Genomic DNA, 26,114 nt, shown 5'->3' on the forward strand with positions numbered 1-26,114 from the left:
AACACTTTCTGAAGATGTCTGTTCTAAAGGGAGAAACTAAATTCCATATGTGTGTGTATAAAACAGGAGTCAAAACATCAAAAGCTTCTTCCCCAAGCTGCAGCCACTTGAAAGGCTGCAGGTGCTGGGGCAGCTGAGAGGCTTCACCCCCAGCACAGGTGAGGCACTGGAACCTCCTTTAAGTTTCATGACAGATCCAGCCAAGTTAAATTCTCTGCCTCTGCCTCCAGGCTGGAGCTGGACACAATTACAAAAGGGCACCTGCCCTGCCATGGCTGAGACATGAACTGAGCCCTGAGGCAGCCCTGCAGAGCTTGGAGACAAGGCTGCTGCACCTGCTGCTGCTTTTTGGCTACTACCACCACAACCAGCCTCAGGGATGAAAAAGTAGCTCAAGCAAATGGAAGTATTTATTTTTTCTAGAGTGATTTCTAGCCTCTCTTTTATGACACACAATGTTTGGACAAATGCTCAACAACACCTGAATACTTACATAGAAATCCTCCTTCAAAAGACAGAAAAGCAACAAACAGATGTAGAAGGGATGGGTAGGACAGGGAACTGTTCTCTGACAGGGAACTTTGACCTGTGCAACAAGGAAGACTTCCACACTCAGCAGGACCACACTCACTCATGGTAACAGCCTTAGAAACAAAGATGTTATTCTTCTTTCCCATATAAAATTTTCCTCTTGGAAAGGTCATTTTAATAATGCAAAACATTGTGAGAGAGAGGCTTTTGTCTAATTCCAACACTGTTCAGGATGAACTTCATTCTGGCAAGGACACTGATCACAGCTGCTGAAGCCCAGCAGTGAGAATATGCATCTCTTGTCAGACACAGCCTTTTTTTTTTGGTCCCTCCTCCAGCACCTGCCATGACAGGGTTGGGCTCTGGCTCACACACATCCACAGTTGCAAAATGAAAGGTTATTAAATCAGTATTAGCCATTAAGAAAAAGTCACCTCCCTCCTCCAAGAAAGAGTCATGCTACTGGGTGGCAAAGAACACAATGGCACCTCCCATCAGCCATCATTTCATTGGGTTTATTCTAGTTTAATAGATGATTTATCAGATTTGTGCAAGACAGTTACCTCTAGCACAAAGGGAAAGAAAGTAAAATCACAGCAACATATACACACAAAACAAGATACACAAAATAGAGCTAAATTTATATACAGGTTATTAGCAGCTAGACTTAACTTCATTTAGTACATGGCTTTACTCACTACAGTTTTAGGCACAGAGAAGAATTTATCTGCTATGATGAAGGGCCACAATGAATACCTCGTTCCAAGTCCTCCCTGGGCAGAAACTGCTTTACCTAATGAAGAATTTAACTCTCACTTCCCACCAGCTGAGGACAAAGCCCTGCACAAAGGATGAGAGAACATGATCCAGCTAATTCAGCATACAGCAACTTTAGACATTAAATATCTGGGGTATTCTTAAGTAGGGTGACATTACAGAGTTATTGAACTAGACTGAATTTCAATGAAACAGTGTCAGGGTTTTTCCCCCCTCGTTTGCTTAGCAAGGACTCTCAGCTGTAAACAACTCAAAGAAGAGCTGGCAGAAATGATTAGATGTGGAGATTGCTTCATACGCACTTCACATTCCTAATGAAGAATTTGCTTTACCAGGATTTAAAAGCACAAAGGCCATGAAACATTTAAATTTACTTATCAGGTTATGTTAATAAATTATGATGCATTATCCACATTCCAGCCTGCACTGCAGCACATGCTTGGGTGTATTTTCTGTGCTCCCAGTCTCTCTGATTTAGGACTGCAGACTCAGAGCCCAGCAGAACAAGCCTGTGCTTTACTTGCAGCACACAAGCAGCCTTTTTTTGCTTCAGCAGCACCTCTCACGTTGGATTATGCATGCCCAAGTGCTCTGCCAGCCCAGGAACGGCCACATATTTTAATTACTGATTGCTGATGTATAGCAAGCCTGTCACAATGAGGAACATGATCACTTACCCAGTGAAAACGCTGAAAAGAGTAACTACATAACAGAACCAGCCAGATACCGTAACAGCACAATTAAAAATTTAAGCGGCAAGCAGATAATTTAAAAAAAAAAACCAACAAAAAAAAACCCCAAAAAACCCCTTAACTTATGAGGCAGGTTGAGAATGACACAAAGGTTTTTCCTTCACGACAGCTTCATTTACAGGTACAGCTCAGCAAGTTTGAAATACTTTATCACAAGAACTACAAACTTGTTTATCACAGTTATGTCAGAGCTCCTCGCCAAAGGGTGTGTCAGTTTCTGCTGTAGCCACCCCTCCTCTTCTCCAAGGTTTATTGCTCAGCTACTCTGGAGAAGGAGTGCCTTGGTCGAGGCTTCAGAAAGTGCAGAGAGTAAGTCAGTTTTTCCCTTTAGAAAAAAATCCAAAACGCTGAGAAATCAAACATGAAGGAATGACAACAACAAAAAAAAAAAAGGAGTTTGGCATTTGATTTTAAAGTGGCTATTCTTGATGTTTTCAGGTAATACAAAAAGGGAAGGAATTGCAATGTGGAAGGGCAGCTTTGCCATATCAAAAAAACCCCAAAAACATAATAACACACAAAATATATTTTGGGACCATCTTTACCAGCTTGTCTATTGAACAAAGGCAAAATACCAGCAACTGGACCATTCAGGAAAGATGTGCAGCTCTCCTGAAACTCCACATAGCCTGCAAGAATTTTGGCTGTAATTTCTGTTATGCATTGGCAGGGCAGAATCAAATAAGGCTGTGAACAGAGGATTATTAGGGCTGTCAAACTACAGGAAGACCAAATGACAGTTTTAGAAGTAACAGAACTTATAATTTGTGTGGTACAGCTACTGCTCAAGAAGTAGCATCTCCTTCCCAGGAACCTCAATGTGAAAGAGAAGACTTTTAACATACAGGTGTTGCTTTTGGTACAAAGTTAACTTGTTCCTATGGCTTCTCTGCTGTGAGATGCTCCCTGGGACAGAGCAGTTGGGGTCACAGATTGTCAGGAGACTCTTTGGCTGTCAGTGCATATCCTTGAGGCTCTCCAGGTGCCTTTCCCTGGACACGCTGGGGCGTGACAGAGGAGCAGGTGGTGGGAGGGGAGGGCAGACTCCAGGTGCAGCAGCAGCAGAGTGAGGCAGTCACCCAGCAAAGCTTGGGCTGCTCTGCCCAGGAGAAGGTCGAGGCAGAAGCCATCCTGGGCACAGTTTTGAGTCAAGGGGAGAGTGAGGGAGCAGAAGACTCCACTACAGGCAGGGAAAGAAGCCAAGCCAGATAACACAGACAACAAAAAGTCACAGAAGGGTGTCACACTGTCAGAAATTTCAGCTGTGACATTATCTCCAGCTCCCATGGACAGACAGACATGTGGGCAGGACAGACAGAGCTCTTTGTTTTGGCTTCAGAAAGAGCAAAAGCAAGATTTGCTGTTCAGTTTGCTATGTACAACAATACTGCACTGTACACTTCATTAACGAGATGCTGCCTGCTACAGTCCAGCATTAATTAAATAAAATTCCTCTTAGTCACAGAGAGCAACAGATGAGTTTCTCTGTAGGAAGGAGAGCCAAACCCCACTGCTGCACATGGCCCTACGTGGTGCCAGTCCTGGGATAAACACAAGTGGCCATTCCACAGTGTCTAATACCTTCCTGGCTGGTCTGAAGCAGAGAACTTTCCCTTTTCTCTTCCAATCCACTTGATCCCAATCCTGTTGGGACTGTTCCAGCACAAAACCATGCTACGACTTTCCCCCTACTGCCACAACATTGCCATCCAAGTTAGGCAGTCTCTTTCAGCAGTCCCAATTTCCGGAGTGCCTCTCTCCTGGCTTCTTCAGTGGAGCCACGGCCGGAAAACTTCACCGTTATCCCTTGGGACCGAAACCCTGAAGGTCTGGGCAGAGAACCCGACCTCCTCCTCATGTCCAGGCTTACACCAGCTTGTTTATAATCATTGCAACTTTTTTCTGTGCTCTGCTGTGGGCTGCTCACTTTGTTAGTGGCAAGAGCCACCTCTGGTCTGATTGTTACAGTTTTGCCCATAGGAAGGAAAGGGCTGGGCTCGCTTTTTAAAATCTCATTGATGTTTTGGTATCCATTGGTAACAGCCTCTGACTGCTTGGGCTGCACATCAGGCTGCTGAGTGCTTGGGGCATGGTCCACTTGGTCCCGAGCTGGCTTTCCCTTAACTAGGCCGAGTTTTGTCAGGGCTTCATAGCGAGTTTGCTCAGAGGAGAGATCCCGTAGGGAAGAACTTCTGTTACGTGACAAGAAATCGTTTTTGTGCAGCTTCTCCTCCAGTTCAGCTGCCAGAAGAGCTCCCCCATTGATGTTGGCCAGCACCTGAGCCCGCCGCTCCTGGACGTTCACCGCTGCTTTGGAAATGGTCTCGCTGAATTCCTTGCCACTGACATTTGTTATGTTGATGTTGCTTGGGAACCGGTGCAGTTTGGGGGCGGGGGCAGGAGGGTGCTTGGGTGCTATGGAATAATCACCGTTGGCTACCGGGCCTTTCCTCCTATCGGAATTCCCTTCCTTGAGGGCGCCGGGGAAGCGCGCCCGGCTCTCCCCCTGCTGCTCCGAGATCTTCTGGGCCATGATGAGAGGAGTGGGGACAGAACGGAGCAACTTTGGATGCTGCACTGGAGCAGGGGGTGGAGGAGGAAGAGGAAGGGTCTCAGACACCGTTGGTGGTGGGGCAGGTGGTGGGGGAAGGTCAGCAGGTACAGCTGGCTGAGGGCTCTCGGCTCTCCCAGGGGCATCCAACACTAAAAGGCAAAGCAGCAGAGATGTCATTAACTCTTGACACAGCAGAATGCAAGCAGCATTTCTCCCCTCTCTCTACCTTTCTAACTCAACCTCAGCCCACATAGCCAGAAGAAACCATAAGAAGTCCCAGCAATGGCATCTCTGAGGCAATGCTCTAGCTCAAATCACCACGTTTACAATGTGTCACCATCCCAGCCCTCTCTCTGCCCTTCACTCACAGTCTGCCTGTTGCTTCACTGTGCTTCAATGGCTGCTCTTTCGTAAGAGTTTTGCAGTTCTTATTTTTTATTAAAACAGCCAGGAGAGGACAAATTATGTCCCACTGATAGATTCATTGTCCAAACACAGAGAGAACACACTCTAGGGGTGACAAAAACAACATGCCATATGCTATCTTGTCACAAACTAACTGATAGGATCATATGCCTTTCAGTGCCACATAGAGTAACACTGAAAACAATCTGCTATCTTAAAACTCCTGGGAAAAATCTTAAAAAGTCTTGGGGAAGAGCAGAGCATGAACAGGTTGGTGAATACAGTCTGCTTTGTTGCAATGACTGTGCACAACAGTGACAACTCAGTCTGCAGGCAGAGGATTGAGACAGCAAACCAACAACTTCATCAGATGCACGACACCCGTGAGGGAAAAGGAAAAATTATTAAAAAAAAGTTACAGCAACAGCAAGAATTTCAATAACCCCAAGACAAATGAAAATCACAGTCTTTAGAGCTCCTTATGAGTAACAAATTTATCTTGAGGTAGTAAGGGAGGTACAGAATTTCTTAAACACTTTCTACAGAGAACTGGAATAGGTCAGGGCTGGATCAAAGAGAAAACCCACACTCACAAGAAACCCAACTACCTGGTTCTGTATCTCTGCTGGAAGGGCCTTCATGGTCACTGCTCTCAGGTGTTGACTGCACTAAGTCAATGATATCTTCAGTCTCTGAATGACTGGACACATTTTCTTCTGTTGACCTTGGGGACTGACAGTGGATGCCACTGTCACGTAGGGCCATCTCCTCCAGGTCATCTTCTAAGGCATCTATGGTTTCCTCAAAGAACATGAGAACATCCTGTTCTTCATGAGTTAAGTATTTCAAACTTTCATCATCCTATGGGGAAAAAAAAGAAAAAAACCCAAAGATTGACACCTTCCCAAAGAGACATTTAGACATTACAATGCTAGAGGACAAAAAAAAATTAAAAACCAAACCAGCAGCAACTGGTATTACATCCTTTAGTTTAGCAAAGAAGTCTTCATTTGCGTTGTACAGAGCAAATTACTGGAAGATCATAAAAGCCATAAGAGCTACTAAAAAAAAAAAAAAAGCACCAAAATAAAAAGCCCTACACACACCTGCACACCCTGTGCCTTGGCAGGGGTTAGGATGGCTTCTTCTGATTTCCAAACTGGGGCAAACTGTGTTCTGTATCAAATTCAGGGATGAGGCTTGGGGAACAACATGAGAGGGAAAGGGTGCACTCAAGGACAGCCCCAGAAATGGGTTGATTCCGTTTTTGCTCAAGTCCAAAGGGTGACTGAACTTCTAGAAGCAATGCTGGAGCTGAGAAGTGTCTCTGGCACTACAAACCATAAATTATCCAGAGGTACATAAGAGATTACAAAGAGGTAACAGTAAGGAGGGAGAGGATTTTTAAAGATTTTACCTTTGAGTTACGGAAAGGAAAACCCAAGAACAAATATGAAGACCTGTTCCCTAGCAGTATAGTATTCCCTAGTATTCCCTAGTAGTGCCTTGGGCTATTTTCTTCAGCAGGAAATAATCCTGTAGACCACAGGAGTGATAAATAATCGTTGGATTATCCAATCTTCATTTTCTCTGAGTCACTGCTATTAATTAACTTGATTACCACATTATCACTATGTGAAGCTGGGCAGCAATGCTCTCTTTTCCCTCCACCCTGGGAAACACTCACTTTTCCAGAAGCTTGGAGATGACAAAGAGTGATTAAGAAAGGCACTGCATTAGGACAATGGATACAGGAAAGACATTTCCCAAGAGGCCTGTGTGAGTTCTGGAATGCAAGTATATATTGTTGAAAATCAAGTGAGGTTTTCCCTTTTCTGGATTGAATTTCTCCCCTGCCAAGCATATACTGGAAACTTTGCTGTCAGTAACTCAACAAGAAGTGCCAAGGACACCTCATTGCACGTGCAGACAGGGTAAAAAGGCTACTTCTCAGTGGAGGGCTGGGAGAATTTAGGTAAATACATAAAGGTATGCAGTACAAATATTCAAGAGGTAGCACGTTCTTGCTAGGGCAGCACAACTTGCTTCAAACTCACCGTGCCTGTTCGGATCCTCTTACATTAGATTAGACTAAAAAAACCTGTGTGCAGCTCTACCTGTTAACTCCTTGCACAAACAAAGCTTTTATCCCCATTCTCAGCACTAAAAATAAGAATGACATGGCTCTGTACCAAAATAATGCCTATAGATTAAGAAATATAATGTGCTGCATTGTACCCAGGGGCAGTTGATCTCCAAGCACTCAGAATGTTACAGATGAGAAAATAAATGGTTTGAGGCTCTTAGCCTGTGTGGCCAATAGAACATTTGGTAGGAGGGAAAGATGTACAGAGGTGTGCTTATTTCTAATTTAGTCTTAATATCCACAGTGCACTGTCAGAATAAGTAACTTATTCCAGCTTGCAGCAAAACTGCTAGAAAAGCTAAAATTTGGATGCCATTTGCCAGTGCTGGTTTAAAAGATGAACTTCAAAGGCTGACGTAGTCCACAGCTCACACCCACCACATGTCAGTTTTCAAAGGCCAAGGAAAGTTTTACAGCTGCACTTGAAAAGCAAGAGACAGACAAGCCTTCCTTTTTTTTTTTTTTGGTTTTTTTTTTTGTGTGTGTGGTTTTTTTTCCTTAATGGATGTTGCAATCTCCTTCCTTCCCCACCCAAATACTCATAGGGCTGCTATGTCTAGTAGGCGAGAGAATGACAGGAAAGGAGCCCTTGTTGGGCAGCCCTGAGCTGGGGCTGAGCAGGACTCCAGGAGCCTTTGTTGAGGGTGAGCTCATTGCAAAAGCCAGACTTACAGGGCAAAGGAAAAGAAGAGGGGGTTGTGTTTAAGAAGTTCATAGTGGCAACAGATCCAGAGTGTGGTACAGGAATTACTGTGTGCACCTAAAAAACTGCTCCCACATGAGCTTCATTTGTTTGATCAAGAGCTGAGCAAGGAATAAAGCAAGGAAGCAAAGACTTCCAAAAGCACTTCCTTGCATCCTTTTCTGTGCTGCAAGACTGAACATTTTTCCATGACAGGTTAGACTTGCAGGAGAGTTTTGCCTGATTTAACCATCTCTCATGGATCTTGTGGTGTCCCTTTAGGTAAAGGATCTAAATTGAGTAACCATCCCTTTGCAAACACATTTGTACTAAGTAGCATACCAAGATGTGAAAGGCCAATTTCATCTCTGTTAGCACTTCAATCTGTTTCCTCATGCAGTCTCCCTTCAAGATGATCAATGTCACATTCCATCAGAAAAAACAAAACAAAACAAACAACAAAACCAAAGCCAACAGCTCTGGAGAATAGGCAGTGTTAGGTCAGGGCACTGCACTGAGATGCAAGGCATCCAGTCTGGATAGAAACTCCCTCAGGCCAGATACGTTTCAGTTTGCCAGCCAAGGAAACAATCCCATTTCAGACACAAAATCACAGTGGAAAAAAACAAACCTACTCAGGCTGGTCAAACCAAAGGAGCTCAGAGATGTAAAGCAAGCAGTGACTTGCTTTATTCCCACCTGTATTACTTGTATTATAGCAAAGCCTTCAGAAAGATGGGAGGAATTTCTGTAACTTAAAGGGGCCAGTTTTAACTAAGGCTACCAAGTCTATTTGCAATTTTCCATATATTCCAAGTACTGGAACAGTTAATATTCTTTCCAGGCTGGTTTTCCAGGCCTCCTTTTTTCTTAATGAAACTGTGCTTTTTAATAGATGAAAAGTCTTTTCAGCTTCTTGAGTTATTCACCTCATAGTTTCCATCTACTCCTTACTCTTGATACACAAACACACCTCCCTAAACTAAATCTCACATACACCTAACACTGCAAACTTTAAAACTACTGTCAAAAGACAGCCTGAATTTGAAACTTGAATATTGTGCTTCAGCTTTAAATTACATTAAATTAGGAGGATTAAAAAGACTGCTCAGACAGAAGAAATTTGGGATGAAAACAGCTGAAATAGCTGAGTATACTCAGCTGGCATTAATATTTTAGATCTCTCTGCAGCCAAACATTTCCTGCTTACGCCAAACAGGAAAGAGTCTGTTAAAACACTGTTTGGTATAAAAGAGGAAAAATAAAGAAATAAGAGAAAGAAAAGAAGAATAGAATCTATTTCATAGGAAAGATTAATTGATTCCTTTCCTACCTGTTAAATACAATGACTTAATATCCAGAGGCCCACAATTTTTCATACGCATCTGAAGAAATGCTGAACATCACAGCCTGATCTAAAACCCCAAGACCAGCACAGCTTTGACAGAAACAGAACACCACAGGAAATCCCAAGACATCTGCAGTGCTTAAAAAAAATCTTCTAAAACCTGCTAAGGAACCACACTTCAATTAGCAAAATACCAGGAGAATGCCAGATTCAACTGATTTATCAATCACTTGACAGCACTGAGGAATTAATAGGCACAATTCCATGAGAAAGAAGTGACTGGGTGCTTCTCAAAAGAACCATGAAGGGAGCAAACTATTCTAAGGTGTAGCACAAAGGCCACTGCAGCACCTCTTGGGCCACAGTCTGTTAGCAACAAGGCAGTTCTACTTTAGAAGGGGTGAAAAGGAAAGCACTGCGTGCAGGAACTGTATCAGAACACACATAAAAGCTTTAGCACAGAAGAAGTCAAGTACCTCTGACTAGATTTACAGGAAAGGGAAATGGAATGGATTGTACAGCTGCTGCTGAGGCTGGAAGCATGTGAATTACAGCTAAGAACATGAACTGCTACACAGGATCAGACCAAAAGCCCTTTTAGCTCAGTAGCCTCCAGCAGCGATGAAGACACAGGAGTATAGAGGCTGTGGGAGGTGTTGCTGTATATTGGATGGGTGTATTTTTTCCTCCTCCAAGTCCTTCCAGTTTCCAGCAACACATGGCTTAAAGATTTCCCAGATGCAGTGGCATCTGTGTGTTTAACAGCCCTTAATGAGCTTTTCTAGCATGAATTTGTCTTATTGTTTGAGCCATGGAAATGACTGGCATGCACAGCATTCTGTGGCAGGGAGTTCCAGAGTGTAATTGTGTGCTGTGTCAAAAAGTGCTTCCTCTACAACCCACTATCTGATGGTTTTGATAATACCATTTCATTTGGTGAAGAAGACTATAATATTGAGTGTTGTTTTCTTCAGTTTACGAGCATAATTGTACTGTGTGCTTCATAAGAGGCAGCAAAGCATATAATCAAAAGGTCCTAAGTGAGGAAACAAATTATCTACAAGTACTTAAAAGATAAATAAGATGAGCTAAAGTCATAAACTGACTAAATTACTCCTAACCTAGTTTTAAAGAAAGCAAGCTGAATATCTACTTAAACTCTGAAGACATCTCTTTGATAAACAAAATTAGGCTGATCAGCCTGTAGAAATTAAAGGGAAAAAGAAATCGTGAGAACAACATTGAGAAAAACAGGGAGACATTTCAGGCAAAAGCCACTAAATAATTTTTATAAAAACATCAGGTAATTTCACACCAAGCTCATTTCTCATGAGAGGGTTCTTGACTTGACCAACAGCTGCAAGCCCAAGATGTCACATACCTTGATTTGAAATCTTTATGACATGACCCCCAAAAATGAACTCCCAGATGAACAAAAAAATGATGCTGAGATGAAGTTACTGCAAGGTACCTGTGCAATCTGTGATTCTGTCAGTTTAAGTGCCATAAAGAGGGAAAAAAATCTGCTGTTCAGGGATGCAGATCTCATTCTGAGATATATTAACCAGGGTGATGACATGACAGCACATCCTCATTCGGAACACAGAGTTCAGATTCAGTTGCTGAACTTTGGAAAGGATGCAGCCAAGCTGGACAGAGTCCAGAACAAAGCATGGAGTGCTGTGAGTGCAACTGCACAGGAAAGCTCAGATAATGGGGGGGCATGTTACATTCAGAACAGGGGAGAATGGATGGGGGGTGGGCAGATGCAGCCCTGTGTCCCTGAGAGTATTTTAATATATAAAAAGTTGACCACCCATATAACTGCAACAAATCTTCTTTACATTCACTGAAGGTGGGACAAGTAGAAGTCAACTTTCACATTACAGAAACTTTAATCCAAGTATTCTGTAAAGAGTAGCAGAATATACGAAGAAAACACTCTGGAAGTCTAAGAATGTCTATCAGCAAGGTTTAAAAAGCAGATTTGCCCACCTGCTGGAATAATGTCTATCTACCAGATCCTGCTTTGAAGCACAATGATACAGTTTGTGAACAGAGCCCAAACTGCCTTCAGGATCTGTATTCTCCCTGGCACATTTTACAGCAAGATCATTTCTTGCTAGGAGTCAGGCTCTTATTTTCCCAAGACACACTGCTTCCAGGTCATACTAACATCAGCTTAAAGTGGATGAAACACAGCATAGCTCTCTCCACACCCTGTAAGGAATGGCTTCCACCTGCCCCAAGGCAGCCGTAGCCATACAAAGCAAACAGTCAAAAATTCTTCTCATTTTTCATGTGTTGTTATTTGGCAAAGCCCTTGGACACGGTGAAAGGTGTTGTAGTACAGTAAATCCTGTGGAGTATCAATGTCAAGGGGGAAAAACACAATTTTACAACAGGAGTCTTTGTCAGGACTTTCCCTTGAACGTACCCGAAGTGCAGCTCAGCATCACGAGACTCATTCAAATTGTGAGGAAAAAAGGTTGGCAGTGGGATAAAGACACATGATCTGTCCTTTTCCAGAACCCCTAAATCCACACTGGATTCCCAGTGGATTCTCTTCAGGAAGGCTGAGGTAAAGAGATACAAACATGGTGCACCAGGATGCCAAGTCTGTTGCATCTGGACTATCTGTACCGATCTAAAAAAGGAGAAGGATCATAACAAAGAATTTTTAGGCTACAAGAGACACCATAACTACAAAACAACCAGGTCAGCCCTGAGTTAAATGGCTGAGTGTGTGAAACAGAACACTGAGCCAGCTCAGACTGCTCACAGCATAGCTGCTCTTCATGCCTAAGTAACCAATGTTCAGAATGTCACCTGTACTATACAAGGGATCCAGGGGGGACAAACCATCTCCAGTGACTGGCTATGAAGTCCTGTTAGAGCCAGAGAGGAAGCTTGTTTGAAGAAATAACAATCAGAACAAGCAAAATCTCTTCAGAAGTCATGGCCTCTCCCAGTTTAAGCCATTTGATTAGTGATCAAATGAAACAGTCACTTGAACAAATTCTAGAGGCCACCACTGCCCCAAAAAGAGTGGTGGTGAACTCTGGCATTAACCAAGGATCTGTCTGATCCAAAGGCAAAAAAAAAAAAATAAAATATAGAACACAGTGTGATCCACCAAGAATAACAAGAACTCACTATTCCTCAAAGCTGTCACTCAGTAAAACGTGTTCAATACAGAAGGTGAAGTACTGAAGTTGTAGCAACAGATCTGAGGCATTGACACAGCTTCTTCTTAGTGCAGTTCCAATTAGCACAGCCCACTTCAGGTACAACCAGCACCTCTGCCATGGTTTTCACAGGTAGCACAATTGTCCTAGCACATTATTCACACTTGGAAATTAAAGCAGTTACTCATGGAGAATAGATACCCAGTCCAATTACCAGAGATAAGCACTGAAAGAAGGATTGGCTTCAAGAAGCTGGTCTGTGCCTATTCAGTCAATGGAACAAGGCAAATTGCTTCCAAAAAACCCCAAGACCTAGTTTTATCTTTGAATTAAGTGCCCTTAAATTGCTGCAACTGTATTTCATGGCAAGTTAATTCTTATACCACATGTCTGGCAGTGTCATTACAGACTGGGTTTTGGAAGCTAGAATTGCCAAGAACAGAGTGTTTTGTTTGCCCTCACCCTTGGGTAAGTGCAACTGATTCCATGCACTGAGAGAATACACTTCTCTCAAGCAGGTGTATGGATACCTTTTATAACAAAGAAACCAAAATATGTGTGCAAATTAGTCCTCATATAGAACAGTTTTTTATGGCTACTAAAGTTCATGTGAGATGAAGATATCAAGGCATACATTTCTCCCATCTCAACTCAACCTGCTGTGACAGATTTGGCAGAATAAGTCCAGACCTGAACATCTATAATTTCTGTGGAAATACTCGTGAAATCAAGGCAGCATCTTGCTTTCCATTTAAAAAAATTAATTTGGCTTAGAGGCAATTGTCAAAGATAACTGGAAGCATCACTATATAGGTAAGAGAAGCTGAGAAACCTGGCAAAATGAAACTGAAGTGACAACAGCTGACTGGGAAGGATCCCACATACCGAATTTTAAGACCTTTTTAGCACATGGCAATTGATGTCCATCTCCAAGTCACTCCTAAACTGACAACCAGCTCCCAGCAAGCAGTGCCAGCACAGACACACAGGATGCAGGACCAGCCAGGAGTCAGCCAAACCAGCTGTGAGCAGTCAGCAAAGGCTAAAGCCAGTCCAAGTATTTGTCCCTATTATCACATCCCTGGGTTTATTTGAATTCCACAGATGCAATACAAAGGTTATATTCAGTAACCAATCCAGTCTGACACTGAGAAGATTCAGAGCCTGTTTTTTTTTACAATCAAGTAGGAAGAAACCTGCAGCACTATGGGCCTGTCATAGGAAGCACGGTCACTTCTCTCCTTTGCAATGCCATTACAAAAATCCAAAATATCAAAGCCAATCCTGACCTTTCTTGCCATGTCTCTAGGTGAACAGACCCAGGAAAGTGATAAATGAAGAGGCAGTTAGGTATTTAGTTGCTTCTGTTTCAGGATCCAGCGAAGGCCTAGTGTGCCTGAAAATACTTCCCCACTTTTCTCAGAACTGGCATAATAGAAATTCTTTGTCTACACAAAGTTATCTACCCCTTTCTTCTCATTAGGCCATCTTCTAAACTTTCATAGCAAAACTACTGAAGCAAGATAATTTCTCTAGGAGCATGTTCTAGCAATTAAGCAGAATTTCCTTCATGTTCAGTTTAACACAGACCCCTTCTCAAATTCAGAAACTGAAATTATGCCTGTATTGAAGAGTTCACATTGTCCAGCCTGTTACTCCACACATGCAAGCTGCCAGCCTTATTGGACACGTCACCTACTTACACTGCTGGAAGAAAAATCAGGAAGAGCATCTGTGGCATCCCAATCAAATTTGTTGGTGCACAATTCACTGTCTTCATGCACAAACTCAAGACAAATGAAAGGCTCTGTGAACTGCTAATTCACAGGTCTGATGGGAATTGCCCAAGCCTACAGGTAACTTTTACTCCATCTATAAATTACTGCATTACAGAGTAGGAAGGGATTCCAATTCTAGCTGATGCATCATCATATGGGTTATCACATGGCAGGATCTAGTTGGACTAAGGGAATTTATGTCATTTTCTGACACAGCAGACCTGCAATGAGACTGTACAGACTGATTTATACATGGCACGATTGACTATTACTTGTAAACCTGAAAACTAGAGGTAGAGTAATAAGCAAAATTAACTTGCAATTCTGTGTAAGATTAAGTTGTAATTCTCTAGCAAAGTACTACTTCCACTGTAATTCTCTAAAATTCAACCAGCTTTTATAAAGCAAACAACATACACTAACTTCCTGAGTCCAAAAGATGTTCTTAACCTCTTCCACCCTGACCCTTCACAACTTTTTTCTAGAACAGATCAGAAACAGTTAAGGAACTAAATTTCATCATACTTGTTTTGTGTTTTAACTAGCAACACAACTGAAGGATACAGTGTCATATTAACAGTAAGTATTTTCAGTAGAAACAAGAAAAAAAGGACCTGCATTTGAATTGCCTCCAGGTGCCAGAAAGCTCACAATCTAGCACAAAACCATGAGTGTGTCTGAGGTATACAGATAAATACAGATTTTGCCACTTTTTCACAGAAAACTATCACATTCAAAGGAAATTATCAGGGAGGGCAGAGGAAAGGAGACAGAAAGCCTAATTCCATATTTAAGGCAAGACAGAGATTTAGATTTCCAAGCAAGCGTGTTTACACATGTGCTCTTTCCTCAATTAAAAATGAATGTTTTTCAAATGGTTGGGATGATAAAAAAATATGGAAGGAACCATACCTGCACTTTCTAGGCTTAGGCTGCCACAGTACGAAGTGTACTGCTGAGTTCACTGCCTGATTCACCCTGCTAATTGGGAAGAATGCAGAAGTGCATCCTACTCCCTCAGTTACTCACTCACAATTGAAATGGCCACACACTCATACTCACTAATGCAAGCACAGCTTTGTTTATGGTGACATATTTGTTACTCATCTAATTAAGGTGGAATGAGCTGAGACCTTTATTCAGGAGTGTCAACAAAGAGATTAAGCAAAGGCAGTGTGTAGAACCAGCACTATCCTTAAGTTTCTTTATGAGCTATTTAAGAAAGCAAGGGCAGAGCAGCCCTTACTGCCATTCCTGGTTCTCTGGGAGGAAGGACTGGAGAGAAGCACTCTCCAAGCTCCCAGAGACAATCAGACCAGAATAACAAGCTGTGATACCAAAGCTGAGAAGTTATTTCTGGCCTTTGAGTTTAAACAACCAAGACAACACCAGCAACCCCTTAGGATTAGAAATGGCAGAAATCAATCTTAATAAAACAAAAATCACATGATGTGGGACAGAGCTATTAATGCAATCTCTATCACTAAGCACAAGGCTCATTAAACACTTACCAAGGCAAGATTCCTGCACCTAGCTTGGCTGCCATGGTTCTCCACACTGCCAGCCCTTTCCATGCTCCCATGTGTGTGCTCTGGAGAGATTTCAGATGCCATTTCAGGAGGATCCACCAGGAGATTCCTAGGCATCACACCTTCTTGACCTATTGATCCCGACGCAGCACAGAATGCCATCGGCGTGTTACGTGGGGCTGCTCGCTTTATTCATGTCTGGAAACAAAGAACAACGTGGTATGGGGTTAAACCTGCTGGTTGAAACACTTGAAAAGGAATGGAAAATAAATGTCAAAAAAAGATCCCACACAAGTTCATAAAGGGCATATCTTTAAGTCCTGAGACACATCTACTGCTTTATGGGCACATCTTAAAACACTGGTTTTGTTCAAAAAGATGACTAAAATTCAACATAGAAAGGTTCTGTACTCCATCTCTTGTGCTTCCAAACCAGATGTCTATGGACAGTTGGAAGCAAGGATCCTGCATATATCCTTGTCCTACAAATTCAGTTTGTGTTTTCCATTATGGCACATCATTAACAGTAATAAAATCCCACTGACTGAGATACCAACTGGCACAGCTCGAGTACTTTTATCTTTATTTGGTTTTAAATAAGAATTCTATTTATGGGATCACATGAGGGAGACAGAACCCCATTCTTTTCCTAACACTGCTGCAGTTAACTCGTGCTACTGAAGCAGCTCTATGCCACCTGCTTCTGGTGAAAGATCCAGGAGCAGAACTTGGTGCCATTTTTGCATCAAAGCATTACAAATTGCGTTTTAAAGCTTCAAGAGCTTTTATTTCACTCAGCCATGAAGAAACAGTACTTGTACATTTGGAAGACACTTACTGAAACAGACATATGCACCAGCACTCACTAGAGGAAAAGTCTCCAGTTTTTTAAGCTTTCCCAGTGCCCAGTTCTGTAAAACCTCTGAATTGTTATCATCTCCCAAAACACTCTGGCAGAACTTTTTCTTTGATTCTCAAGGACACAAACACAAAAATCATCTTAGTGCACTAACAGCATGAGCAGGGGGGTAGGCAAAACATAGAACCTGGCTCATTTCTCACTGTGATACATTAAAGCAGCCTTTGCAATGAGAAATTGCCTTGCTTGCTAACAGTCCATCTTTGCACCCAGCCTGCCTGTGACCCGTGGCCAGCAGTGCCACATTCCTCAAAACAGCTGGTTCTGAGGTGCCAGGTTAGATGCAGCCAGCTGGGAAATGGACACCATTCCCCTGACACTGCACCAATTAAATGAGATGCTCCTGCTTCCCAAGTGCTTCTCCCTTTATTATGGCTCAAGAGGCGACACGAGAAGCAAAGTCAAGCCTGCATTTCCAATTCAATCGGATTACTTCTCCTTGCTCCCCACAGCTGTGGGCTGAGGGCTGAGAAACCAGAGCCTTCTGGTAAGCTGATTAGTGTTTCATAGCAGTGAGATAACATCTGCCAATAGTGAGCAACAATTCCATCCCGCTGATCCCTCCTCCCAGGAGAGGGCTATGACATTACCAGAGGTGCCTTGCCTGTGCCGCAGCACCAACGTGTCCTGTGGGAAAGCTCCCACACAATGCAGCTAGGCTGGAGTCCAGCAAGTCTTGGAAGCACATCCACAATCCACAGCACTGGGCTGCCACAACAAAAACATCTCATAGCCCTTCCTATGAGCATTAGGTCTAACCATCAAATTTAGCCTTACTTTTACACAAAAAGAACGTTCTTTGTGACAGTGGTCACAGGGGCTCTTGGATGAGGCAAGAGATGAGAATGTTGACTCCATGCTCAGAAGGCTTGATTTATTATTTTATGATATATATATTACATTATAACTATTCTAAAAAGAAATAGAAGGAAAGGTTTCGTCTCTCAGCAGGCTGGCTAAGAATAGAATAGCAAAGAATGATACCAAAGGCAGCTGGCTCAGACAGAGTCCAAGCTATCTGGTCTGTGGTTGGCCATTAATTGTAAACATTCAAAATGGCCCGATCACAGACACACCTGATGCATTCCACAGCAGCAGATAACCATTGTTTACATTTTGTCTCTGAGGCCTCAGCTTCTCAGAAGAGAGAAAATCCTAAGAAAAGATTTTCACAAAAAGATGTCTGCAACAGTTCTTTCTTTTTTTTTTTTATTAAGAACTTTAGCTATCAGTGCTACAATGCATCCTCAGGATAATGGGCTTTAAGTGGTGCCCCGAGAGGTAGAAGCATGCTCATGGTCCTGGTTTTCAAACTCTCAGGATAGGCAGGCACAGGAGCACTGAAGCAGCTGCTGCACCTTTGGCTGCTGCAGAAAGCTAAACAGGAAAACAGCAGCAGCTCCATCTACAACAAACCCCGTGGTGCTGAAAAGCCACACACAAACACATCCACACAAGAAAATATATGGAATTTTTGGAAGCCAACATTATCAGTGAAAATCTTGACTCCTCTGAAATCCTACACTTGAACAAACACACACAAACACATATATCATTTTTAGAAGGCAAGACTATCAGAGCATCTTGACACCTCTGAAATTCACAGAAAATTCCTACTGACTTCAGATTCCATCCTATGACTGTCAAGGTGATGTTCAGATGGAAAAGAGAGACCAGCAAGAGGTGACTGCTTCTACTGACATTCAACATATGGCAAATGTTATTCCTCTTCAGCAATTTTAAATGGCAGCATTGAATTTTTTATCCAGGTGTCCCCAATATAAACTGAATATGCCATGTTTGTTCAGTCCCTCAACTGTGAGATTTCTAGAACTACACTCAAAACTATGAGCATCTAATGGACTGTATTATGAGAAGTCACTGCTGCAGATTACAACAGCTATCAAATTACAATTACAGATGACAATAGATATCACAAATAAAACCCACATTTAAAGACTAACCAAGAGAAGATATTAATTGATGTTACCAAGAAACAAATCAAGAGGCCCAGATTTTGAGGGAGAAGTACTTAAGAGTATTTTTCTGCTTTCTGCAACAGCAATACCTCAGTTTAACCAGGACTAAGTTCATGGTAGGCTATCTGCATTCAGGACAGCGGGAACACCCAGATTCAGCAGAAATAAACATTAAAGCCACGAATTATAAATAACAACAAATACCTCTGCTCCCAGCAAGCTCCCATTACTCATTCTGGAGCTGCAGTTCAGAGGTTTCACAAAGCTCCTGAACAATAACTAAAGGCAGTGAGTGCAACTGGTTCAGAGAGCCGCCCACACAAGAGCCAGTATCAAACATTACAGCACTGGTCCTGCTTTTGTGTTAGAAGCTCTGGCTTCTTTGGGAGTTTTACTCATTTCAGAGAAGCTTGAGAGCTGTGCAATGGTCTGTGAGCCTGCAGAAAAGGTGTGGGGGAAGATTTTTTCCCCCTTCTACCTTTTACATCACCTTTACCACATCAAAGGTACATGTCAATAAAATCATAACCACTCATATACATTATTTCTTCTCCCCTTTGCTGTGTTCTTCATGCTTTGAGAAACTCCTACACCTTTGTAAAGTGCCTAGAGCAGCTAGAGCTGACATGAGGCTGCCCAGCACTGCTGCAATACATACAGCATGTTTTACAGACAAATTCCTCCCTCTCCTAACCATGCTTAACACTAAAGTCCCTTCACCCTCTGTATGTCATCTCTATTAAGGGAAAGACTTTATAAGTTTAAGATAGAAATAGTCAAGGATCTAGTGAATTTCCAGACCCACTGTTTCAGTAGGATTGCCAAGGTAACAAGCAGGATTCAAAATTAAGGTAGGCTTGCTCAGAGAGAAGGAACAGCAGGACCACAGGCAGCTGTTCCTCGTGACCTTCAGAGATGCATTAAATATGAAAGTTGCTCACAATGGGATTTGTTGTTCAGTCATTGTAGCTGAGTATTTTTTAGCTTGGCTTAAGAGATGTGTGCCTGTACCATTAGGGATTAATAATAAAAAATTACCAGATCGTGACACAGGAGCACAGAAGTGTGACAGGAACTGTGCTATTTGGAGAGAGGATCCCAGATAATAAACCAGAAATGCATCTTAGGGCAGATGTGATTCTATCATCTGAAGTGATCACTTCTTGGTTACACTAGAGATAGCTTTCATGAGCTATTTAAAACAATACAAGTTACATATCATGCACATTTTTCAGAGAGTAGAAGGAAGAAATTGAAAGATTCTGAAGTTAGCACTGAATTTCACCTCCAAAGATTTAATTTTGCTTTGACAGAGGCAAATAATTCAGAGAGAATGTATTAAGTTGCCATCAAAGATAAGGTGTGGTCTGTCCTTTCAAAAAGGATGTTTTTACAGTTTTGCTGACTAAGGTTACTTCACTGAAGCTCAATGTTAGCATTTACAAGGGACTGTTTCTATAGTAGCAGGAGATTGAAAGAATTTTTTATTAACAATCCTGTTTGAAGACTAGCTTAATAGGCAAAAAGATCAATCCCACAAAAGTGCAAGACATTTAAATGCTAAAAATCAACTGCTACGTAAGCCAGGAGCCAAAAGTCAGCAGACAGCACCAGGCCATTAACTGCACAATATATTTAAGGTGAGTTGACAATTTTTAGAAAATCATCATGCATTTTTAAAAGGGCACAAGATCAGTCTGTCCCTTTCACTATACATACAATTTCTAGAACACTCTCTGCATGAAACATTTCTGGAGATAGATTTCTAAGCCTCGTTGCACCCTGAGCATCACACAGACTTTGCCTTTGTTCTTAACCAACTCTTTCTCAGTGATTCAACCGAAACAGAAGAAGTGGCCAGTGAACTTCAAGGCTGGTTTATTCTGTCAGCTGTACACAGACACAGCAATGCACACACTGGCAGTCACCCTGCACTCCATGGTGGCGGTTGAGTTTGGAGAGTTAAGCATCTGGAAAAAAACATCTGCAAACACTCTGTGGTCATTAGAAGTGTTACCATGGGATGGGTTTTATAAACATGATGGTACAGGAGCAGACTGGAGACCTTCATCAGCCTCTGACAGTTGGCAGCAGAGCAGTAAAACAAGGCAAAGGAGAGCAGGAATTCATTCAGATTCCTGCGTGCTGTGGTCAGGAGACCACAGGGCTTCCCAAAACAGGTCAGGTATTTGTGTCTAATAACCTCATGAATTTTGCCTTGTGTTAAGTGCTCCTGCAACATACCTGTGAACCAGCTGCACCAGACCAGAGCTGAACAAAACCAGCTGGCCCATGACATGTCTTCACTGAGCCACTGCTGTTCCAAACTCCTCCAAACTAACTGATGGTTAGTTATGGTGGGCACATTTCCTCCTTCTGAACAGGGCTATCAGCAACTGAATTCTTCTCACCTCCTTCAGGATGTGAAATACTGAGTAAATCCTTGAGCTTTAGGGGTAACCCCACTCTTGTGACATACAGTAAGAGTGAAGCTTTCTGGTAAAAGAATAGACTATGTAACAGTACTGCCTACAGAGGGCAAACCTCACAGGCAAGTTGACTGATTCCAGGAGCACACAGGATAAACTGATGAGGTTTTGCTGAACACATAAAAATCCCATAGAATCAGACAGTAAATTTATAAGTTGCTCTTACAGAAAGAAACAAAACAAAACTGAAGTAACAACAAACAACAGCTGATGTTTAGGAACCAAGGTAAACCAAAACTGGCCAACATGGTTAAATTCTGACTTTTCTTCTCCGTATCCTAAGTGTAAAAGCTTGCGATAATACTGAGTATGATTCACAGTCTTGATCTGCTCATGAAAAATCCCATGTGTTCAAAACAGTCATGGCTATTTAACGTCCACTAACCTGGAAACATTCCTGCCCTTGTTTAGAGGGGGACTGTCACCACAGTATGGCCAAATAGAAATGCTGACCATTCATGGAAAAAGAACAACAACAACAAAAATACACAGACAGAGAATCCATGATAGCAATGATAGTAAGGTCTACTAAATGAGAGCCAGGCCAACAGCATTTTTATAGACAATTCCTTGGACATCAATATTGATTTGCAGAACAGGTGACAAGTAGGACTGAACAATATTTAGCCAAGTGTGAACTCAGGGGGCTCTCATGGCAGCCCATGACAGATATGCAACTACATCAAAGTAATTACAGAGTGACAACAACCATGCAAGTCTCCCAGAATCCAATGTATGTAACCCCAATATTTTGTTTTAAACTTCCTGGTTTCTGTGGCACACTTGTGACAATTCAAACTTTCCTTTACAGGCTGGGGAGCTACAAAATCCGTTAGTTTTGGAGCTAAAAACAAAGATTCTCTCAGTCCTCTAAAACTGGAAGTTGGAGCCTCAAGAAACACACTGAATGTCATTCATACAACTCACACCAGAATTTGTGAGAGCTGCCAACAGTGAAATAACTAATCCTGTGTACATACATTTTTGAAAGAACTAGATGGGCAAGGCACCAATTCAGTAAAACTTAAATCTGTCTGACTTCACTAGGACATTCCATCACACGCTGAAATGGTTCAGCGAATTGGATCTCAAATTAAATGTAGCAACCACTTAAAAAAGAAAGGAAACAATCACAAACCAACATTTTCATCACCCAAGTAGTAATTCAATTACTACACTGAATTCTCCAAATCATGCTTTGCTCAGAAACAATGCCTAAGGTCACACCTTTGACCACATTAATCCAAGCCTGATGATACCAGAAAACGTGGAATCCATACTGTGCTTCATTCTTAACTGGTCCTTCTAGATTTTCAAGAGCATCCTTTTTACTGCTTTGAGACCCTACAGTTCAGAGACTTTGTTACACAAAACCAAGCCAGCACAAGAGAGCACAGCTCATCACTACCTCATACTGCTCTATGCAGTGTTTGGGAAATGCTCCTTCTTTCAAGGCAGTGGAATACCAGGGCAGGATTTGATGATGCTCAGCACATTGGCCCACCCTCAAGACAGGAAAAGAAGTGCCCACACATCTTTGCTTTTTCCCTTGCAAATAAACTCTGTTCCCAGGTCACTACATCAGCAACAGCATCAGCTGAGTCTTGTTGCCTGAAATGAAGGCCAGTGGCAAAGGCTCCTACACAACATTGTGGATTAAACCACCAAAGATCCCTGAAGTGCTCACATTTCCCACTCATTTAGAGGGAGAGCACTGCTTCCTGCCCCAACTAAAAATAAAGCTACAGCCAGTGACAAGCAGTTACTTTTCTGTAGATTAAGGTCTTACCTAAGGGCAATGATAAGGCTCTCACTGGGACTCTCCAGGTGAGATTTGATGACAAGCAGCTGCTCAGTGGGAGCACTTCATGTGATACCCAGAGCTGCCTCTCCAGCCCTACATGGGGCTTTAAACACATCCAGGTGATGGCTGAGCTCTCCTCTGACTTCAATTTGCCTTATGCAAATGTCAACAAGGAAAGAGTCCCATTCTTTATAAGTTACTCTTTTTAAATCTCCCCTGTTAACATCAGGGTGGTGCTATCTGTGACAGCCAACACTTTAGAACCATGAAGTGTACATAAACAATTTCAGGCACAGACGCCTCTGTAATTAGTCAACTTCTGTCTTGTTACAGGTGCAGCATTGCTGGGGTTTAGGGTTTCATTATGTAACTGCTGCTACAGTCGTAGCAATGGTGAGCCAAATCCTGTTTTACACAGTATTTAGGATAGCAAGACAATTTTCAGCCCCAGTTCAGCTGTGTCACAGTCTCACAACTAGATTTTAGGCTGCTCTCCTATGTTTCTTTTTGTGACTGCCGTGCTGGTGTGGGGAAAAAAGCAGAGGACGTCTGAAGCACAAAGCATGGGTGTTTACTTTAAAAATTAACTAATTTTGGACATTTCATTCCTATGTAAGTACATAAAGGTCTGCCTGCCCAAGGTAAACAAAGCTGAAAACAGCACTGGCAAAAAAAGAGCAGTAGAGTCTTGGCCCTGGACTCTACTTGGTACAGGGATCATCTATACACACCCAATTGAAAAGAATACATTTAAGCAGTTAGTTATACTGGAAATTAAAATCACTTGCTTTTATTTTTTAATTAAACAAATAAAAAAGGAGGAGGGAGGATTTGGTAACAGTAACAGCCTGTCTGGCTGGCTTTGAAAGCCACATTCATATGCTCATTTATTTTCATGCTCCAGTATTTCAGAAGGTCAGTCAGCCTGAGACTTGTCAACTGCTCAGGAGTTAAGTTGTTCCAGTTACTATATCCAACCAGCAATCCGTCTGCCAACATTCTTGGTTAATATTTCTCTCAGAGGCATACAGAGAAAAAGGAGCTATAACTAACAGGATGAGAGGACTTTTACTACTGACAAAACAGAGATGCAATATAGAAATCCCCCTGCTCCTTTCTAATGCCAGGTATTACTTGCACTTCTAGTCAGTAAAACTTCATTCTACTCATTCACTCCCTATAGTAAAACCCCCAAACAAATCCTTGATAAGAAGGACACTGCTGGGAAAATCTATTCCATTTCTGAGAAATAAGTAATATCTTCATTTCTTAGAGACCCAAGTAAGCAACGTTTTTCCTCCCTTTTATTGTTTAAACATCAGCTTCCCCCTTATACAACAGTAATTCCTGCAAAGGAAGGAGAAAAGCCAAATAATAATTTTTTAAAGTTAGTGCCTGTACAAGGAAGGCCATCTACAATGCTGCATTAGTCAAGGATCTGTATCAAAGTCTTAAAATAATACCTTTTTATTAGCATAAGCCAGAAATTGAAAAAGCTTTTAAAGCTAAGACTTAGGCTTTAGGGTTTAGAAAGAAGTCTTTTATAAAAAGGGAGGGGAAAGGAAGTAACTGTTACATTTCTGGTACTTGCTACAGCTTAAAATTCTTGGAAAATGTTTAGAAAAATTCGGAAGAGGCTGTCTTAACTCCTTCCTATTTCACCTGCATGCTTGTTACCACAGGAATCGTCTCTTGCTACACCCATGCACAGGACCAAGCACAAGAGAGCTCCACTTCCAGCAACCTCCTCTCGCTGCCACTCTAAAACAAAAACTATTCAGGAAACATGCCCTTGAGATCCTGCATTACTGGAAATCCCAAGAGTGTTTTTAAGGCTGTGCTTTCTTTTTACACGCACTAAACCTCACCCGAACCACCTCAGATTAAGATCTTAAGAAGCACCAGCCTTCTCATGCTTACCACCTCGAGAAGGAAAAGGCACCTGACAGGAGGAAGGGGGAAAAAGTGCCCTGAACTAGAATCTGCCAGTGTTTGCACAAACAGCTTTTCTAATGGAAACCCTAAATTGCAGACACTCGGAAAGCAAACAGGACGCACAAGGCAGCTGTTCCTCATCACCCTTTAGTCAGGCAGGAGCAGCACACATCAAAGGTATGAAACCTTTCCTTAACCGTATTTTCTTAAAGTTGCCGATAAGCAGAAGGAAATTTTACGTCATGCTAGGGAAAAGGAAATTTTACGTCATGCTAGGGAAGAACAAGAAACCCAGAGGGATGAAAAAAATTCTTAACAGCTCAGTAGTGGGAAGCCAAGCCTCACACACGGCAGGGCAGCAGTTTGCTAATAGTTTTTCTCCTCTCCGCCCGTGTACCAAAACTAACAACCCAAGCCCAAAGCTGCTCTGCAGGGCTGTCCCCGGTCCCTGTCCCCGGTCCCGCCCGCCGCGCAGAGCCCGCGCAGCGCACGGAGCACCCGGCCGCCGCTGCTCTTGGAACAGGAGGGAAGAATAATTAAAAATCCATTAGTGAGTAATAAGAGCAACGCCGAACCATTGCCGTGGCGGGCTAGCAAGGGCGAGCAGCTCCGCCGCCTCTCCCCGCAGCGAGACCGAGCGGGGGACAGGCAGAGCAGAGCGGAGCGGGACGAGCTCGCCCCCTCACGCCAGCGACCCGAGAGCCGGCGGGGACGAGCCCAGGGGAGCGAAGACCCCTCAGCCAGGCGCCCGCACAGGGCCAGGGGAGCCCTCCGAGCAGGGGCGGTACTCACCGGCTGTGGGGTCCGCGCCTCTCCCTGCCCAGGGCGGAACGAGCCCCGGCGGAGGACGGGCAGGTGGTCGGAGCAGTGCCGCGGGCTCCGCCGAGCTGCCGCCCCGAACTCATGCGCACTGCGCCGGCCGCCACCCACGGCGGGCGGATAAAGCGGCCGGGCGGTGGCTCAGCCCGGCCCGGCTCCGCCTCGCCCGGGCGGGACCGCCGCCTTTGTCCCGGCGCTCGGGGCAGGCCGTGAGGGAGGGAGCGAGTCTGCCCTGGCGAAAGGCGGCCGCGGTGCGGTCGGGGCTGAGGGGCTGCGCTGTCCCTGGAGCGGAGCCCAGTGTGTTGGAGCTACGAAGTTCATCAAGGGTCTGGACAATCTCACTTGTGAGGAAAGAGGGAGATGGGCCTGATCAGCCTCGGGAAGAGGTGATTCAGATGGGACCTCATCAATATCTATTAGTATCTAAAGGGAGGCTGTCAGATCAGGCTATGCTCGGTAGTGTTCAGTAGGATAAGAGC

General features: G+C 43.1%; 1 protein-coding gene across 1 annotated transcript; it reads right to left on the reverse strand.

Moving 5' to 3' along the window:
* Positions 1-1,032: 1,032 nt before the first annotated feature.
* Positions 1,033-25,721, reverse strand: PROSER2 (proline and serine rich 2). Its single transcript, XM_066551009.1, has 4 exons — positions 25,609-25,721; positions 15,673-15,888; positions 5,628-5,880; positions 1,033-4,763 (listed from the first exon to the last, which is right to left on the reverse strand). The coding sequence occupies exons 2-4, from the start codon at positions 15,850-15,852 to the stop codon at positions 3,775-3,777; spliced, it is 1,422 nt and encodes a 473-aa protein (XP_066407106.1). The 5' UTR covers positions 15,853-15,888; positions 25,609-25,721; the 3' UTR covers positions 1,033-3,774.
* Positions 25,722-26,114: the final 393 nt, after the last annotated feature.

The sequence above is a fragment of the Molothrus aeneus genome, chromosome 5, assembly GCF_037042795.1.
Source record: "Molothrus aeneus isolate 106 chromosome 5, BPBGC_Maene_1.0, whole genome shotgun sequence".
NCBI lineage: Eukaryota > Metazoa > Chordata > Aves > Passeriformes > Icteridae > Molothrus > Molothrus aeneus.